The 19,163-nt window shown below is 64.3% G+C and overlaps 3 protein-coding genes across 3 annotated transcripts; all 3 read left to right on the top strand.

Moving 5' to 3' along the window:
* The first annotated feature begins 907 nt into the window (after nt 1-907).
* On the top strand, nt 908-8,746 carry RORC (RAR related orphan receptor C). The gene is given in 12 exon segments (XM_025143434.2): nt 908-992; nt 5,296-5,381; nt 5,486-5,628; nt 5,741-6,064; nt 6,336-6,457; nt 6,677-6,754; nt 6,756-6,810; nt 7,189-7,296; nt 7,373-7,483; nt 7,908-8,017; nt 8,437-8,529; nt 8,531-8,746. Coding segments are annotated over 12 exon segments (1,362 nt in total). The 5' UTR covers nt 908-923; the 3' UTR covers nt 8,594-8,746.
* A 536-nt stretch (nt 8,747-9,282) lies between these two features.
* On the top strand, nt 9,283-13,891 carry TDRKH (tudor and KH domain containing). Its single transcript, XM_015280019.4, is given in 15 exon segments — nt 9,283-9,530; nt 9,532-9,559; nt 9,767-9,873; nt 9,949-10,138; nt 10,243-10,382; nt 10,464-10,701; nt 10,996-11,162; nt 11,243-11,415; nt 11,552-11,616; nt 11,696-11,847; nt 11,929-12,048; nt 12,196-12,292; nt 12,675-13,061; nt 13,170-13,241; nt 13,458-13,891. Coding segments are annotated over 14 exon segments (2,019 nt in total). The 5' UTR covers nt 9,283-9,434; the 3' UTR covers nt 13,229-13,241; nt 13,458-13,891.
* Nucleotides 13,892-13,920: 29 nt separating this feature from the next.
* On the top strand, nt 13,921-17,120 carry MRPL9 (mitochondrial ribosomal protein L9). Its single transcript, XM_015280022.4, is given in 8 exon segments — nt 13,921-14,244; nt 14,498-14,660; nt 15,266-15,390; nt 15,533-15,580; nt 15,738-15,839; nt 16,007-16,090; nt 16,879-16,905; nt 16,907-17,120. Coding segments are annotated over 8 exon segments (981 nt in total). The 3' UTR covers nt 17,015-17,120.
* Nucleotides 17,121-19,163: the final 2,043 nt, after the last annotated feature.

The following is a 19,163-nucleotide window of genomic DNA, read 5'->3' as shown; positions in this document are numbered from 1 at the left end:
TCCGAATGTGTGGGCGGGGCGAAGGGAACGGGGCGGAGTTGGGGGAACGGCTGTGGCTGAATGGGGGGGGGGGGGGGGTGACGAGTGGGTGGGGCCATGGGATGGGCGGGGCCATGGGGTAGGTGGGGTCGCCCCTCCCTCCCCCCCGCCCCCCCCCCCCCCCCCCCCCCCCCCCCCCCCCCCCCCCCTCGAATCTGACCATGTCCTGGGGATGTGGGGACCTGGGGACACAGGGATATGGGACATGGGGGTACAGGGGGGAACAAGAGGATACGGGGACACAGCCACAACCACACAGCACACAGGCACCCCTAAGGCTGTGCCCTCCCATCCCACCCATTGGGGTCCCTGGGGGAGCTCACCCATGGCTGTGCCTCATGGCGAACCCCACGGTTGCCCCATTACTGACCCCATGGCCTCATGGCTTCCCTGTAGCTGACCGCATGGCTGGCCCCATTGCCAGCCCTGTACCTGACCCTATGCCCTATAGCTTGCCCCACTGCCAGCCCTATAGCCGCCCCACAGGCACTGGGGAGGCTGTGGGTCCCATTGGTGCCCCCACCCCCGCACACTGGGGGACTGCAGAGCCCACATGTGGGGGTCCAACCCCCCTTCTGCCACCACCCCCCCATGGATCCCATCCCCCCCCATAGCTCTGCCCCATAGCCTCCCACATAGCCCCCGACAGCTTGGTGACCCCTTACCTCCAAGGCCTGCAGGCCCCACCCATGACACCGTGGAGTCAGCAGGGGGGCATCGTGGGGTCAGCGGGGTCACACGGGAGGGGGGGGTCACTCCACCTCCCCCCTCCAGTTCCGTGCCTCAGTTCCCCCCCCCCCCCACGTGTCGCCGTGGAAAGTCGGAAATTTCCAGTGCGTGGGGCCGGGGGGGGCAGGATGCCGGGGGGAGGGGGGGGGGGCAGGATGCCGGGGGGGCCCCGCGCCCTTATAACGCCCGGCCGCACCGCCGCACCCCACAGACCGCCATGCGAGGTACGGGGCAGGCATGCAAGGGGAGGGGGTGTGCAAGGGGTGGGGGGGGGTGTGCAAGGGGCTGTGGGCACGCAAGGAGCTTGCTAGGTGGGGGAGAGGGAGTGCAAATGGGCAGGGTGGGACACGTGGTGGGTGGGAGCATGCATTGGATGGGCAGGAGTGTGCAAGGGGTGTGTGAGTGTATGTGCAAGTGTGCACTGGTGTAAGTGCAAGCAGGGGGTGTGTGCAGTCCTGCAGGACTGAGGGTGAGTGTGCAAGGTGCAGCTGCTGCAGGTGTACATGGTCTGAGTGTGCAACATGTGGGGAGTGCACCCATCTATGCAAGTGTGGGAGTGTGCAAGGATTTGTGCAAGTGAGCAAGCAGCGGCTGCTGGTGAGCACAGAGGTGTGTACGTGCTGTCCTGCAGGATGTGAGCGTGAGTGTGCAATGTGCAGCTGCTATGTGTGTACACTGTGAGTGTGTAAGGTGGGGAGAGCATCTGTGTGTGGGAGTGTGCAAGGGTTTATGCAAGTGTACAAGCAGCGGTGGATCAGGAGAGTGGAGGTGTGTGTGTGCAGGCTTACAGGAGTAAGGATGATCGTGCAAAATGTGGCTGATGTGCATGTGCACAGTGTGAGTGTGCCACGTGTGTGTCTCTGCAAGTGTGGGAGCATGCTGGTGTGTGTGTAAATGTGTAAGTGTGCAAGCAGTTGGTGCTGCTGAGCATAGAGGTGTGTGCGTCCAGTCCTGCAGGAGTGAGAATGAGTGTGCAGTGTATGGCTGCTGTGCATGTGCGCAGATTGAGTGTACAACATTTGGGCTGTGTGCGTATGTGTGCAAGTGTGGGAGTGTGCAAGGGGCCACGCAGGTGTGCAAGCAGTGTGTGTCGGTGAGCACAAATCTGTGTGGGTGCGATCCGACAGCTCTGGGTGTGCAAGGCGCATGGCACACTGTGCTCTGTGCAGTGTGCACAAGTGCACAGCACTGTGCACGGCACGTGCGTGTGCAAGGCTGGTGGTGCACCCTGTCTCTGCTCTCCCCCCCCCCCCCCGGCCCTCTCTGCCCCCCGCGGTGCCCCCGCACAGCTCTGGGGCCCTCAGATGTGGTCGGGGCCGGCGCAGGTGGCGGGGATGGGGACACGCAGGTGGCACCACGCAGCAGCCGCCGTCTGTCTCTGTGCTGTGTCACTGTCACCACCGCCGTCCCCACTCCGTTGGCATTCGGGTGCCCTCGTCCCCATGTCCCCATGTCCCCATCGCTGTCCCCATGTCCCCATGATGTCCACATTACCCCCATGTCCCATTGATGTCCCCCTGTCCCTACATCCCCATGTCCCCATCCCCACTAATGTCTCCGTATCCCCCCGTGTCCCCATGCCCCCTGTCCCGTTATCCCCACTAATGTCCCCATGTCCGCATATCCTCCTGTCCCCATTGCTGTCCCTGTGTCCCCACGGGTGGCCCCATGCCGGGGCTCCCACACCGCAGCCGCCCCCACGCTGTGTCTCAGAGAGGACCCCACTGTCAGCGCTGTCACCGGTGGTGGTGATGGTGCCACCACAGTGGGGACACTGCGGTCCGATCCATGACGTGGTGGGAGCAGGGGGTCCTGTGGTGCCACTTCCTCACTGCATCATGGCGTGCTGGGACGTGTTGTCCCATGGCATGGCATGTAATCCCGTGTCCTGATGTGTTGTCCCATTTTGTGATGTGTCATCTCGTGCTTTTACATGTCATGACATGTTGTCCCACGTTCTGACATGTCCTGACGTGTTATCCCGTGTCCTAACATGTTGTCGATGTCACAACATGTTGTCCTGTGTCATGGCGTGTCGTCCCTTGTCCTGGCATGCTGTCCCGTGCTGTGATGTCTTGTCCCGTGTCTTGACATGTTGTCTCATGTCCTGAGGTGCTGTCTTATGTCATGACATGTTCTCTCATGGCGCATCGCGCCGTGCCCTGCCATGTTGTTGCGTGTCATGCCGTGTTTTGCCATGACGTGCGGGGTGGTGTTGCGGTGCCGGGGTTGGAGCGTGGCTTTGGTGTCACTTCACTGCAAGGTCAGTGGGTGCCTGTGGGGCTTATGGGAGCTGTGGGGTTCCCTGTAGGGCTGAGTGGATTCTATGGGGTTCCTGTGGGATACTATTAGGTCCCCATGAGTGCTATGGGGTCCTAACCGTGCTGAGTGGATTCTATGGGGTCTCCATGGGGGCCGATGGGTGCTATGGGGTCCCTATCGGGCTGAGCAGATGCTGTTGGGTTCCTGTGGGAGCTATGGGGTGTTACTGGGTCCCTATAGGGCTGTGGGGTGCTATGGGGTCCCTGTAGGACTGATGGGGGCTGTTTAGTTTCCTGTGGGGCTGTGGGGTCCCCGTAGAGCTGTGTGGTACTTTTGGGCTCCTTTAGGGCTGCAGGGTGCAGTTGAGTCTCCACAGGACTGATAGGTGCTGTGGGGTCCTTACAGGGCTGAGCGGATTCTGTTGGGTTCCCCGTGGGGCTGCGGGGTGCTGTGGAATCCCTATGGGGCCCACAGGGGCTGTCGGGTCCCCGTGGCAGCGCCGTGGGAGCGCTGGTGCCGCCTGTGGGGTGAGACCTCACCGACCTCTCACTGCTGCTTCCCGGCAGGAGTGGCCCCAAAACGGCCCCGAAACGGAGCGGCGCTTCCCGGCAGCGGCGGCGCGTTGAGTAATGCTGGGCTGAGTCAAACGCCGCATTCCCATCGCCCCGCGTGTGTCTGGGTGTGCGCAGGAGTGCACAGGGACACACGCGTGTGTGTGCACCGGTGTGTGCAAATGCACGCAAGCACGCACATCCCCGTGCAAGGGCGGGAGGTGTGAGTTTACACGAGTGTGCGCGACTTTGTGCGAGCACTGGTGGGTGTGCGCAGCCCTCTGCAAGCGTGCAAGAGCGCGTGCAAGGCACGCAGTGACACTCTGATGGCCCCGGGGCTGGAGCTGCCCCCCATCCCCATGTCCTCTGTTCCCAGTGTCCCCATCCCCGGTGTGCTTCAGTGACCCCACGTTCAGTGTCCCCCACCCCTCTGTCCTCATCCCTGGGCGCCTCCAACCCAAATGTTGTCCCCCCTCCCCGCTGCCCCCTCCCCGAGCGTCCCTCTCCCCATTGCCCCCACCTCGCTACCCTCACCCCGCTGTTCCCTGTTATTCCGCTCTACATTGCCCCCTCCCCACTGTCCCTTCCCTGGTGTCATCCTCCTCCTCATGGCCCCCACCCCGCTGTCCCCCCCCAGCCCCCCACCCGCCGGGTGTCCCCTCCCTGTGCCGGTCCCTTCCTGCCCCCCCCCCCAGGGCTGTGTCCCAGTTGTGGCTTTACCGCCGTTCGCTGTGGTTTCGGCGCTGCCGTCACCGCGCCCCCCCAGACCCCAACGCCCTGTGAGGCCCTATGGGGACACGAGGACGTGGGGACAGTGACCCCACAGGGGTGGGGGACACGGGGGGGGGGGGGGATGTGAAGCCCTCGGGAACTTTTGGGGCCATGGGGGCACAGGAGCTGTAGGTAACGGTGACACGTGAGCCCAGGGGTGACACGTGAGGCAGTGTGGGGACACGTGAGCACACGAGGGAATGTGAACCTATAGGGACCGTGAGAGCCTATAGGGACTGTGTGACCTTATAGGGACTAGGCAACCCCATAAGGACTGCATGAGTCTATAAGGACTGTGGGGTTCTTTAAGACCATGGGAGCCTATAACAGACCATGTAAGACCCTATAAGGGACTGTGGGACCCTGTGAGGATGGTGGGATCTCATATAAGGACCGTGTGAGCCTATAGGGACCGTGCAATCCTATAAGGGACTGTGTGAGCCTATAGGGACTGTGTGAGCCTATGGAAGTTGTGTGAGCCTATAGGAAGTGTGCAATCCTATAGGGACTGTGGAGCTCATATGGGGATCATGCAAACCTGTGGGGACTGTGTGGGCCCATAGGGTCTTGGAGAGCTTGTCTGGGCAGCAGGTGGGCCCGCAGGTGACACGTGAGGTCCTGTGGTGACACGTGGGACACGTGACGTCCCGCAGTCCGTGTGACATCGTGGGCATCACGCGTGGTCCGTGCGGTCCCCGCAGGTGACGTGTGAGGGGACACAGGAACTAGGAGGGTTACACGTGAGCTGTGGGGACACGTGAGGCCACGGGGGATGTGGGATCCTATAAGGGCCCTGCAAGATTCCAGAGGGGCCCTGCGAGCCCATAGGGGTCATGAGATCCCGTAGGGACATTCTGGGGCCAGGAGACTCTGCAGGGGCCCTGTGAGCCCATAGCAGCTGGGGGATCCCAGAGGAGCTGACCCCCAAACCCCCCTCCCTCAGCCCACATCGAGGCGATCCCCTGCAAGATCTGCGGGGACAAATCCTCGGGGATCCACTACGGTGTCATCACCTGTGAGGGCTGCAAGGTGAGCGCTGGGGGGAAGAGCTGGGGGGGGGGAGGGGGGGAGTTGGTAATTGGGGTTGGGGGGGTCTCAGGTGGGTGACCCCAATTCGCCCCCCCTGCTGGTAGGGGTTTTTTCCGGCGCAGCCAACAGAGCAGCCTGAGCTACGCCTGCAGCCGCCAGCAGAACTGCCCCATCGACCGCGCCAGCCGCAACCGCTGCCAGCACTGCCGCCTGCAGAAGTGCCTCCGCCTCGGCATGTCCCGCGACGGTCCGTGCCCCCCTCGGCCTGAAAGCCACACGTGTGTCCTGAGGCGGGCACACACACGCACCCATACACATGCGTGAACATGGCTGAACACGCGTGTGCGCCTGCCCCACAGCTGTCAAGTTTGGCCGCATGTCCAAGAAGCAGCGGGACCGGCTGCATGCGGAGGTGCAGCAGCAACTGGAGCAGCAGCAACGGGACCGGGACCGGGACCAGGACTGGGAGCGGGAGCGGGCAGCCCAAGGCACCCCCAGCTTCACCATAGGGCTGCCGGGCTGCCGGGGCCTCCCACTGCCCCCCGGCACCCCGGGGTGCCCCGGTGTCACAGCGGAGGGTGAGCGGAGGGAGATGGCCACGCAGAATGGAGATGAGGACGGTCCTGGTGTGCGCCCCCACCCCGAGGCTGGGAGCATCCTGGAGTCACCCGCATTGGAGATTGGTGAGCGGTGGTGGCACAGGGCTGCGAGCGTCACCCAGGGGTGCCGGGGGGTGGGGGAACCTCACCTGTGTCACCTGCGGGTGCTCCGTGGGTTCAGGACCAGGCTCCATCACCCATGGGTGCTCAGCAGTAATGGGGTCTGGCTCCGTCACCCATGGGTGCCGCATCCTGGTGGGACCCGGCTCCATTCGCAGCCGGCAGTGGGACCTGGCACCTTGGGGACCACGTCCTCGGCCCTCCTTTGTCCCCATGTCCCCATGATGTCCCCCAGAGCTGCTCACACAGAGCGTGCTGGCATCGCACCGTGAGACGTGCCAGCTCCGTGCCGAGGAGCTGCAGCTGCGCCGCGGGGAAACCTTCAGCCGGGAGGAGGTCTGCGCCTTCCAGAAAAAGGTGAGCGGAGCATCGCGAGTCCCCACCGGGGGGTGACAGTGCCAGGGGTGGGGCTGGAGAGGTGGCAGTCCCCAGGAGTCCCGTTAAGGATGCATGACAGTGCCAGGGGTCCCAGCGGGGAAGTGACAATCCCTGCGGGCCGCTCTGAGCCCCATGGGGAGCTGACAGCCCCCAGGGACCGCTCTGACCCCACTGGGGATGTGGCCTCGGGTGCTGCAGCCGCCGGAGGAGATGTGGCAGCGCTGCGCCTGCCGGCTCACCGAGGCCATCCAGCGCGTGGTGGAGTTTGCCAAGCGGGCTGCGCGGCTTCATGGAGCTCTGCCAGAACGACCAGATCGTCCTCCTCAAGGCGGGTACGGGGCTGTGCCCTGTCGTTATCCCCTGTCCCTGCCCCCCTGTCCCCAGCCCCACGGCGATGGGGTGCTCCAGTCCCAGTGGGAGGTGGCAGCCCCTACGGGGTGCTCTGGTTCCCCTGGGGAAGTGGCAGTCCCCAAGGACCACTCTGACCCCGTCGGCGAGGGTGGCAGTGCCGAGGGTCCTCCCGGGGAGGTGGCAGTCCCAAAGATGCCCATTTGGGAGGTGACAGCCCCCTGGGGTCCTGGCTGGGGAGGTGGCAGTCCCCAAGGGCCGATGCCACGGGGACACAAGCTCAGCCCCGAGCTGCACTGCGGGGCCCGTCCCTGTCCGTCCCGGTGCCACCGTCGCTGTCCCCATCCCGGTGGCGGTGGCAGGCGCCATGGAGGTGGTGCTGGTGCGCATGTGCCGGGCCTTCAACCCTGACAACCGGACCGTCTTCTTCGAGGGCAAGTACGCTGGCGCTGAGCTCTTCAGGTCGCTGGGTAGGGCTTGGGACGCCGGGGGCGCTGGGGATGCGGGGACGTGTTGTTATGGGACTGCTAACGGGGGTTCCCGCAGGCTGCCCCGAGCTCATCGGTTCCATCTTCGACTTTGCACAGAACCTCTGTGCTCTGCGCTTCTCAGAGGGGGAGGTGGCCCTTTTCAGTGCCATCGTGCTCGTCAATGCTAGTGAGTACCAGCCCTTGTCCCCGTGCGCCCCCCTCGGGGTGTGCCCAAATGGCCCAAGTTCTATCCCAGAGTGGGTGCTGGGTGGTGGGGTTGAGCGTTCCCGTCGTGCACCATCTCCGGTGCCGTCTGGTGAACGTCACCATTGGCAGCCCCGTGTCCCGTCCCCATGGCGGCCCCCTTTCCTGTCCTGTTGTCCCCACTGCCATGTCCATCCCATGGTCACGGTCCTAGTTCTGTTCCCATCTGTGTCCCTGTCACCAGCCCTGCACCAACCTCATCCTGTCCTTGTCCCCATCCTTGGCCGCCCCCGTCCCCACCCTGTCCTGGCCATACCCATCCCTATCCCCAGCTTCATCCTGTCTGTGTCCCCATTCTGTCCCCATCCCCATCCCACCCCAACCTCATGTGCGGTCTCTGTCCTCAGCCCGCCCGTTGCTGCAGGACCCAGGGAAGGTGGCCCGGCTGCAGGGACGCCTGGAGGTGGCCTTCCGGCTGCTGCTGCGCAGGACGCAGCGTGAGGGGCTGCTGGCCAGGGTGGGGACACGGGGGGGCACAGGGCGTGGGGTACTGCGGGGTGCCATGGGGTGGTGGGTGTCACGGGGTGCCATGGAATGTGGAGTGCCATGGGTGTGTCGTGGTTGTTGGGGTGCCTTGGAAGGTGGGCGCCAGAGGTTGTGGGGCCATAGGAGTGCCATTGGGGCGCTGCGGGACGGGAGGCACGGAATGCTTGGGATATGGGGTTTTGTGAGGAGTGGGTTTCCACGGCGACTGAGGTGATGTTGGGGTGCTACGGGACACGGGGTGCCATGGGTGTGCCGTGACCACCGGGGTGCCACGGGACACGGAGCGCGATTGGCGTGTCAGGGCCACTGGGCTGCCGCGGTTGGGCGCCGTCACACCCGTGGCGCTGTGGGGGCGTCCCCGGTGTCCCACACACCGTCTCCCCCCCACAGCTGCCGCCGCTGGGCCGCCTGCGGGCGCTGTGCTCCCAGCACGTGGAGCAGCTGCAGACCTTCCGCCGGCTGCGCCCCGCCGCGCCGCTCGCCCGCCTTCCCCCCTCTGTACCGCGAGCTCTTCGCCCCCGAGCCGGAATCCCCCGCCCCCCGCTGAGCCCCGCTCCCCCCGCCCAACGCAGGGGGCACCCGTGGGTGCTGCGCCGCCCTCCGGAGGCTCTGGGGAGGCTCGGCCTCGTCCTGCGTGGGGCCGTCGGCTCCGAGCCCCCCTCCGCTGTCACGGCTGGGAATAAAGGCGTGCTGAAGGGAACGGCGTCTTCCGGGGTGCTGCGGGTCGGAACGGTCGGGTGGGGTAATATCGGGAGCGGGAGGGACCCGCGGGGTGCCGTGACGGGGCTGTCGGACGTCGTGGGTTGGACGCAGGTTGTCCCGATAAGCCTATGGGAGGCCATAAGACCCCCGTCGACCTCCTCCTCACCGGAGCCCACCCTGAGGGCCCTCTGCTGCCCTCAGGCCCGGGGTCTTGACCCGTAGGTCCCTCCCCACGACCACAGCCCCTCCTCCGGACCCTCTCTCCCAGTTTTAAGCACCGTCCGTGGGGCCGTTACCCCCCCCCACGCCACGGCAACTCCCCCGCCCCGCAATGGTCTGCTCTGCCTCCCTGCCGCCCGCTGATTGGCTGCGACGCACCATCCGGCGCCGCCGATTGGCCGCTTTATTCCCAGGGCAGGCGCTCGGCCCCGCCTCCCTTCCCCACCGCGCTGAGAGCTGATTGGCCACCGCCTGGCGGGCGCTGACTGGCTGGGAGGAGAAGAGGGGAGGTTTTGATTGGGTGGACGGCGGGGAGGGGCGGGGCCTGAGGCGGCGGCGGGCTGCGTGAGGCGGCGGCGCGACGGATCCGGGCCTGGCGGGGCCTGGCGGGGCCTAACGGGGCCTGGCGGGGCCCGAACGGGTCTGAAGGGCCTGGAGAGGTCCGAACGTGCGGTAACGGCGCGGCGATGCCGTCGGAGAGGAGCGGCTGGGCCGGGCTGAGCGGCCTGCAGAAGGTGGCAGTGCTGCTGGGCCTCCCCGCCGGGGCCACCGTCCTCTACATCGTTGTACCGGCGGTACCGGGAGGGCCGAGGTGGGTGCCCGGAGCCCCCCGTGTACCCCCCGAGCCGTATCCCCCCCGTGCCACCCCCGCTGCTCTCCCCTCCCCCCTCCCACCCCGTACTCTCCCCGTTCAGACCCCCCCTCCGTGTTCCCCCCCGGGCTGTACCACCCACGCAACCCCCGGTTCAACCCCCCCGCCCCCCCGGCCCTCACCGGGCCGCCTCCCAACCCCCCCCAGAGCTGCACGTGCCCACGGTGGGGGCAGAGGAGCTGCGGGCGGAGCTGCGCGTCCCGCGGGCTGCGGTGAGAGCCATCATCGGTCGGAAGGGAACCACCATCCGAAGGGTGAGAGCCGCTCCTGGGGGGGATGGATGTGTCTTCTGGGGACTGTGGGGGCTACTTATGGGGTGCCCCATGCAGCTGCAGCAGGAGACGGGGGCCCGCATCGACCTGGAGGGGGAAGACGATGGTGAGGAGCGACTACTGCTGATCTGGGGTTCGCCCAGCCAAGTGTGCAGAGCCAAAGCTGCTGTGCATCAGATTGTGGTGGAGAGCACACCGGTGTCGGAGCAGCTCCACGTGCCACAGAGAGCTGTCGGGAGGATCATCGGTGCGGCCCCGGTCCCTTCAAGCAGCCCTCCTTAGGGTGAGGGCACAGTGGGAGAGCACTGGCATAAATCCTCCTCACCTCTTGGTTCTCTCTGCATCCCGCAGGCCACGGCGGTGAGACGGTGCGCAGCATCTGCCGCAGCTCCGGAGCTCAGGTGCAGTGCCAGCACCAGGCTGAGGCCATGCTGGCACCGACGCGGCTCATCCAGATCTCGGGGACACAGCGGGAGGTGGATGCAGCCAAGGTGAGCACTGGGGCAGCCTCCCAACTCCCCCAGAGGGCTTGTGGTATGAGACCCCCATGCTTTCCTCTTGTTTTCCCCCAGAAACTCATCATGGAGAAGCTGGTAGAGGATGCAGTGTTCCGCCAGGAGCTGGCTCAGACCACGGTGCTGCGGAGCCACCGCAAGGAGCCCCTGGGCAGCCGCAGGGAAGCATTGCTGCTGCCTGACAGGGAGCACGGTGCCGGGAATGGGGGCCCTCTGCGAGGGGGGGCAGCCATGGAGGAGCTGCAGGATGGGAGTGAGGCAGCAGAAAAGCCGGCAGCGGTGCCAAAATTTGAAGGTGAGAGGTTCTGGTATTGTCCTTGGGTTGCAATGAGGAGTCTGTGTTGGGGGGGAAGAGGTTTTCCACACCTCCCCAGGCCCCCCATGTTGCTGGGCTGTCCCATGGGGAGCGAGGGCTTTGTGGCTCTGGTTTGCTCCCTCCTGCCTCACTCAGGGTGCCCTACGATGTGTCCTCGGGGGGATCCACGTGTCATAGAATCACAGAACCTTTTATGTTGGAAAAGATGCCTGAGATCATCTAGTCCAACCATCCACCCGTTATGTCTGTCTCCTGCTGGTTCCTATCCTGCAGTCCCCAGCCCCGATTTTAGCTTCCACGCAGATGAGCACCTGGAGGTCTACGTCTCAGCTGCCGAAAACCCCAACCATTTCTGGATCCAGATCATTGGGGAGCGCAGCCTGCAGCTGGACAAGCTGATCTCTGAGATGACGCAGCACTACGAGGGCAGCGACTGCGTGGTGAGGCTCCCAGGGGGACACCGTTCTCATCCCCTCGCCCCTCCTGGCACCGGAGGACGTGGCGTGCCGTGTCCCCGCAGGCGGAGCTGGAGGCCGTGCAGGCAGGGGACATCGTGGCCGCTCCATACACAGACAGCAGCAATTGGTACCGGGCCCGGGTGCTGGGCACGCTGGAGAACGGCAACTTGGACCTCTACTATGTGGATTTTGGGGACAACGGGGAGGCGCCCCGTGAGGCTCTGCGAGTACTGCGGTGAGTGTGGGAGGAAGGGGAGAGGAGGCAGCGGGGCTGGGGGGATGTCCCCAGGAGGGCAGCGTGCAGCCCAGCAAGGCCATGAAGCAGGATTTGGGCTGCCCCCGCCCTCAGCCTGCTGCTTTCTCTCCACCAGGAGTGATTTCCTGAGCCTGCCCTTCCAGGCCATCGAGTGCAGCCTGGCTGGGATCGTGCCTGTGGGTGAGTGCAGGAGGAGCACAGGTGGTTCTTAAGAGCCCCTGTCCCTCCTGGTGCTGCTCACCTCCCGGCCCTCCCTCAGGGGAGCAGTGGGACGAGGCAGCGCTGGACGCATTCGAGCGCCTCACCTACTGCGCCCAATGGAAGCCACTGGTGGCCAAAATCTCCAGCTACACCCAGGCCGGGCTGTGCACATGGCCACGCATCGCACTGTTTGATGTCCACCACGGCGAGGTGAACCCTGTGCCTCACTGCTCCCCTCCCATCACCCTGTGAGGATTTGGTGTCCTTCATCTTCCTCTCATTTCCCCACAGAGCCTCGACATCGGGGCTGAGCTGGTGCGGCTGGGCCATGCTGCACTGCAGCCCCATGAGGAGGAGAAGGAAGGGGGTGGATTCCCACTGCCAGTGACGGGGGGTGCAGCGGAGACACCGGTGAGCAGAGCTGCAGTGGGACGGGGGACAGCAGGGCTCTGACAGCATCTTTTCTCTGCCCAGATTTTGGCTCTGGGTCATCCTTAGAGTCAGGAGCTTCACCCTTTTGCCCCATGTTGTGGGGTTAACATGGCTCTTCATGTGCAGGAGGACATGGTGTGCACCTCCCTCGAGAGCATCCTGTCTGAGCTGCCACCAAGCCCCAGCGCCACACCACTGACCCTCTCCTGCATCAGCCTGCTGGGTGAGCACTGTGGGGCCGACCCTAATTCCAGTAATGTCCCCAGGTGTGAAGGGGCTTGTTTGGGGTGAAAGGAGACACAGGGGGTGCCCCCCTGGGGGCTGCTGATAGTCCCCCAGGGCCCTGGGAGCCACTGGAGCTGTGGTTCTTGGCCTCCGGGTGCTGAGCTCAGTACTGGGGGCCATGCAGAGCCCCCCGCCCATGTTATCTCTTTCCAGCTCGGCACCTGTAAAAGCCCCAAAGAGGTCCATGAGCCCTGGGGAGCACAGTCTTGCAGTGAGGTGCCATGAGGAGTGACAGCAGGAGCTGCGGGTCACCAGGCTGAGCTCTGCAGGGGAAGCAGTGCCTGACGCCTGCCTGACCCAGCTTCTCCTTTGGCCCCTAGATGAGAACACCGAGCGGCTGTGGGGCAATGCAGAGCCCCCAGCCCCAGGGCTGCTGCTTGGCCCTTCCACTTCCTCACAGCCTCAGAGGGATGACAGTAAGGCCCAGCCCAGCCCCGGCTCCTGGTGTCCCACAGCCCTTGGGGGCCCTGGAACCCTCCACACCGTGACACCCGAAGCGCCGTGTCCCATCACCTGGAGCGGAGCCCTTTCTGCCAACAGCCGCCCATCCTTCTCCGATGGGGACTCTGCTTCTGTCTTCTGCACCGACTCCATGCGCTACACCAACTTCTCTGTCTTCTCCAGTAGCCCCTGGCCTGGGGCCAACCCCTTCCCCGGCCCCATCCCCATCAGCTCTGGGGGTGAGGAGGAGGGCAGAACCCCACAAGGTATGGCTGCCCCATGGTGGCACGGTAGGGCCGTACCTCGGTGCAGGTGGCACTGTGGGGTGGATGTGCGGGTTGTGACACCGCAGTGGGGTTTGTCACTCTGTGCAGGAGGTGCCTCAGTGACTGGCAGCAGTGGCAGTGCGGTGCCAGCGCGGAGCTCCCCGTGATGGCCTGACCTTGGTGAGCCGCACTGTCCTCCCTGTAGAGCTTCCTCCCTGCTCCTGGGGCTGGAAATGGGACAGCTGGGGCACAGAAGGGGGGAATGTCACTCCCACAGCCACACTCTGCCTCCAGAAGGGGATGACTCTTTGTGGAGGGACACCAAGCATTGCCACCACAAATAAATGACCCCAAAGTATAGAGGTCAGGGGCTGATGGTGTGTATGGACCCCACAGAGCTGTTTCTACCCCTACTGGCCGCAGCGTTGGATGCTTTTTGAGAAGCGAAGTGCCTGCCCCATATCACAGCACCCCCCGCATCAACAGCGCCCGTTTCACTACGAGTTGCATCTCTACACCGACTCGGAACTGCTTTCCAGCTGCCCTCTGTAACCACCGGAGGGGACAAACCCGGCCGCGGTGTCCCCAAATCTCCCCCGGGATGCTTCGGCCCCCCTCTGGAAGCCACTGCCCTGCTGCGTTCCCAGGGCCGCTCCGTGCCTCGTTCTTCGTGTTCCCCGTTGGGTCGGTGATGCTGTGGTCACCGTGGGGGTGCCTTTCACATTGTTGTCTCCGCGCCGTTGCGGTTTGGTTGTTGTTGTTTTCACCCCGCTGAGGGGAAGAGCTGTTTGGTTTCCTGGTTGAATAAAGCCCAGAGGGCACTGAATGCAGGGGGCGCTGCTCGGTGCTGCGGGGACAGATGGCGTGGGGGGGGGGGGGGGGGGTGGGATGGGGTGACACCCCACGATTCTCCCTGCGTGGTCGTCACCTGCGCGGGTGGAGGGGGGTGGGGAGGGGCGGCGATAGACCTCTTTGTGCGCAGGCGCAGCGGGCAGCTTTCCGTGGGCTTTTCTGCGCAGGCGCACCGCGGGCAGCTCAGCGTGGTTGTGGCGCAGGCGCGCTGCGGGCAGCCCCGTGCGGGGGTCCTCGGGCTGGGCGCCGCCATGTTGGGCCCGCTGTGGGCGCGGGGCTGCGAGCTGCTGCTCGGGCGGCGGGGCGGGCCTTGAGCCTGAGCCATGCGCGGGTAAGGGCCGGGGGGCTCCGGGACGTATCGCGGGGGGCGGTTCCGGGCTCTGCAAGGGGAACGGACCGTCATGGAACGGGGTTCTGGGGGGGGGAAGTGGGCCGTGGGATCGGCTTATGGGGGGGGGGGGGAAGAGGGGGATGGACTGTGGGACTGGGCCCTCGGGAGGGAACGGGCCGTAACGGACTGGGGAGCGGGGTTCCGTGGGGCAGTAGGCGGCCCCGGCCCCGCTGTGAGCCGTTTCCCCACGCAGGACACGGTGGTGGTGGAACGGTGGTGGAAGGTGCCGCTCAGCAAAGAGGGGCGGCCCCCCCGCGCCCGGCACCGGCGGTACCGCGTCTTGTACCGACTGGTGGAGGACGGCAAACATCTGCCGCGCGGGGAGCTGGAGCTGATCCTGACGCAGGCGGTGGAGGGTATGCGGGGCTGGGGGCGGGGGTGGGGGGGGCGCTGGGCTGGGGGAGCAGCAGGGGGAGGCACCGCAGCGTCCTGCTGGTCAGCCGTGCGTCCATCTGACGTTCAGCCGGCGGTCAGCCTGTTGGCAGCCATTGGCCCAGCGGGACCCCGGGTCCTTCTCTGCAGAGCGCCTCTCCGGCAGTTCAGCCCCCCCTGCACTGATGCTGGAGTTGTTCCTCTGCTGTAGGACCCGGGGGGTGGTTGGGCTCCTCCACGCCCCCGCAGCCTCCTTCTTTTCAAGAGAAAACATAATCCACTGAAAAAATAATAAAAAAACACACAACAAAACACCATAAAGTTAAGCATGAAAGCACCGTTTCTTTTAGAGTCACTCGTCTGAGTGTGAGCTCACTGCCTGGGCAGGAAATTCAGTGCCCAGACATAATTACCCCTTGATTTCTGATTCCTCCCCTCTGCTTTTCCGCTCTTTTTTCCTCTGATTTCTGCTCTATTCGCTATTTCTGTGTGCTGTCTCAGTGGGATTTTGGGTGGGGTTTGAGGTTGGGGCTCCCCCCCCCTCCTCCCAGGGCAGGATGTGGGGTGCTGCCCCTCGCTGTCCCTGCAGGTCTGGGGAGCCGTGGGGACATCGTTTCTGTGAAGAAGTCTGTGGGGCGCAACCGGCTGCTGCCGCAGGGCTTGGCTGTGTATGCATCACCTGAGAACCGCCGGCTGTTCGAAGAGGAGAAGCAAGTGAGCCACTTAATGAGCCGCTTCGTGAACCGCCCTGCTGTTAATTAGCTAGCAAAGGGGTGGTGGTTTGGGGGAGGAACAGCTTTGGAGCATGGGGAGCCTCTGCTTTGGGTTGTTCCTCATCTTTTTTTTCTTGCTGTAGAGCCAGGAAGGGCAGATGGAGGCGATCCAAACGCAGAGCGGAGAGAGGGTGAGTGGGGGGGGGGGGGTGCCCCCATATCGACCCCCCCCCGCCCCACAATAACTCCCTGCTGCACGCTGCCCCCATGCCCTATGTTGACCCTCGGCCTCATACTGATCCCCACATCACACTGAGCCCCTGCCCCACACCACCCCCTGCCCCACAGACCCTGCAGTTCCTGCGAAGCTGCCGCCTGGAGGTGGGCATGAAGAACAATGTGAACTGGGAGCTGAGCACCGCCATCGTGGCGCGGCACTTCCTCAAGAACGTGAGTTGTGCTCTCAGAGATGTGGGTTCTCCATCCCCACAGCGTGGGGGGCGCAGTGGAGGCTCTGTGTGCTGTGGGGCGGTGGGCTTTAATGAAGGCCGTGAGAAGATGAAGGGAGCGGGCTGCTGGGCCATGTGTGGTGCCCTCTGACTTCTGACCCATCACAGCTGCGGGTGTCGGTGCCACCCCATGCGCTGAAGCTGCCGGATGAACCCATCACCCGCTGGGGCGAGTATTGGTGCGACGTGACGGTGAGTGCACGGCGTCCCACAGCCTCCCCGTTCCCTGCCCCATAGTGTGGGAGGTGTGGGGAGAGCCCGTGGCCCCCATAGCAATGCCAGAGAGGAACCCACAGTCCCGGTGAGGGGGCTGGGGGGGAACATTTGGGGTTTTTCACAGAAAAAAAAAAAACAAAAAACAAATTCTGTCCCTGTGACCTACATACACACAGAGCCGCCCCTCTGTGCCATCAGCCGTTGTCCCTCAGTCTCTGAGGGCCCCATATCTGTGTCAGCGCTGTGGGCTCATTAGGATCCTGCTAATTGGAAGTGAGGTGCTAACTGGGGGGTGAGGGTGGGGATGGCGATGGGGAAGGGGCTGCACTTCCATCGCTGTGTGCGTCCCCGTGCTCCCACTGTACGCAGCGGGGTCTGGGGGCTGGGTCCTGCCCCACAGCAGGGTTCAAAGGGTGGGGATGCCCCACATCTGTGGGATGTGGGGGGATGGGCCTGAACTATTTCAATGGGATTTTAGGGCATGGCATTCCCATCCCTCAGTGGTATTTGGGGGATGGAGCTGCCTCACATCAGTGGGATTTTGGTGGGATTTGGGGGATGGATGTCCCATATTTCAGTGTGATTTGATCCCCTGGGGATTTTGGGGCTGGGATGAGGAGGCTCCCTGCTCCCTCCTCCATTTTTTTTAAGGTTTTCCTTGGGGCAACACTGAGATTCCTGAGTGGAGGGGGATGGGTGCCACCATCAACAGCAACATGCAGGGTCTGCCCCCACCGCCCCCCTCCCTATCCCCACCCCCACAGGTGAATGGGATGGATACGGTGCGGGTCGCCCATGGACGTGGTGGAGTTCATGCGGCCGTCGGACGAAGCGGCGCCGGGCACTGGCAGGTCTCAGCAGGCAGCACTGCTGGCAGCACGGCGCGACGAGGTGCTCTGACCCCACAGGCCCCCTCCTTTTGGGGTCGGGGGATTTGGGAACCCCCACTGGAGCTGTCACCCATAGCTCCCCATCCTTGCTGAGTGAATAAAAGGGTTGGAGTGTGGGGCAAGCGCATGTGGTTTGGGGTTTCGGGGCTGACCCCAAAGACATTTGGAGATGACGCCAAATGGGTTTTCAGGAACTGATTCCAAAGGGCAGCAGGGTTGGGGATAACCTTGAAGGGATTTTTGGGGGCTGATCCCATAGGGGAACAGGTGGGGGGGGGGGTGGGAGAGACAACCCCAGATTTGGGGTTTGGGAATGCAGTTGGGGATGGGGTGGGGGTTGGGATTTAGGGCCCCACAGGGCTCAACCTCCCCAGACAGCCCCAGATGGGTGCTCAGCCCCTGGCAGCACCGCAGCCCCAGCACTGCTGCAGGACACACAGGAACATGAGCACCGGGTTCTTGTCACTGCTGTGTCACACAGGGGGTTGTCATCGTCACTGCGGCGGCTGTGGGATCAGTCCCCAACTGATCCCAAATCCTCCGCGGCAGCTCTGGGTCTGTGAAGTACTCTGCAATGGATGGGGACACTGTGCTTTGTGGCGCTGTCCTCAGATGGATCCCTGCACTTCGGTGGCACTGCTCCCAGATGGTCCCCCCCACCCCTCAGTGTCACTGTCCCCAGTGCCCTCTTGCACCCTCATGCCACTGTCCCCTTTGTGGGTCCACCACACCTTGATGTCCTTGTCCCTAAAGGCTCCCCCACCCCCCCCGGCCTTGGTGACACTCCCCAAATGCTCCCTCTGGTTTACGGTTGCTGCTGTCCCCCTAAAGGAATTGGGTCCTGCTATGGCCACAGTGTCACCATTTCTCTAATGTGTCGTCCCCCCCGCCCCCATCCCCGCCATTCCAGTGGGGTCCCCTTACGCCCTGGGGTATCACTGTCCCCACAATGACTGTGGGTCCCCGGTGTCCCCCCCCACTGCAGCAAACTCCAGGACGTTGCGGGGCGCGTCGCAGCATCACCTCCCTGCAGCGGGTGGGAAGGAGGGTCACCCCCAAAAGTGCGAGTGGGGGTTGGAAGGTGACCCTAAATGGAGTTTGGGAGGCTGAGGTGAGGGGATGGGGGTCCAGAAGGATCGTGGGATTTTGGGGACGAGGTTGGGGGGGGCGGTCCATAGCATTGCTGGTGTGGGGGAACCACCCCTGGGTTGGGGTATGGGAACCAGGGGGGGGACGGGGAGCAGCGGGGAGCAGAATTAGGAATGGGGTCCGGGTGTAGGGGGGGGTCGGGGTTGGAATGAGGATGGGGTCGGGTTTGGGGGTCGCCACCGCAGCAAGCCCCGCAGCAGCATCGCCAACCTCCGGCCGCTCCCGCAGGTACCGCTCACGTGATGGGCGCAGGGACGGCTGCGGGAGACAGACCGGACACACGGACGGAACACACGGACACGCGTCACCGCGCCGTCCTCCCCAGGGTGTCGTCCGTCCCCGTTCCCCCCCCTCTCCCCTCCCCGTCTCCCCCGCACCGCCTCACGCCCGCACCCCCAGGCCGGTCCCGGTGCCGCCATCCAGGGCCGAAGTGCGGCGTCGCGGGGGGGGAAACGGATAACGGGCGTAACGGCCCCGGTGGGGTGCGACGGTGCGCGTGTAAACCACGTGACTGCGTGTCACTGCGAGCGTGCAACGGCGGGTGTGTGGACCGCTATCCCCGTGTAATGGTGTGAGATTGGGGGGCCATCGTGTGAGTGTGCAGCGGGGCGTGTGCCCCATAGCCGCCATGTGAGGGTCGTTACAGGGCTTTAGGGTGTGACTGAGTGTGTAACTGTGTGTGTAACGGGGTGTGTGTAATGGGGTTTTTGTAAGTGTGTGTAACACTGTGTCACACTGTGTCACAGGCTGTGTCCGTGTGTCCACACCCCTACGTGTGTGTCTGTCCGTCTGTGTCCCATCTCCATGTACCCACGTGTCCGTGTGTCCCCACATCCCCGTGTCCATCTGTCCGTGTCCCCACGCATCCATGGCCGTGTCCTTCTGTCTGTCCCCCATGTCTGTGTCCCCGTGTCCGTGTTCCCATCTGTTCCCACGTCAGTCTGTCCGTGGCCATGTCCCCATGTCCCTGTGTCTGTCTGTGCACCCGTGTCCCTATATCCCCACGTTCC

Source organism: Gallus gallus, chromosome 25 (assembly GCF_016699485.2).
Source record: "Gallus gallus isolate bGalGal1 chromosome 25, bGalGal1.mat.broiler.GRCg7b, whole genome shotgun sequence".
NCBI lineage: Eukaryota > Metazoa > Chordata > Aves > Galliformes > Phasianidae > Gallus > Gallus gallus.
Note: the sequence above shows the minus strand (reverse complement) of the source record. Positions and strands in the feature narration are given on the sequence as shown.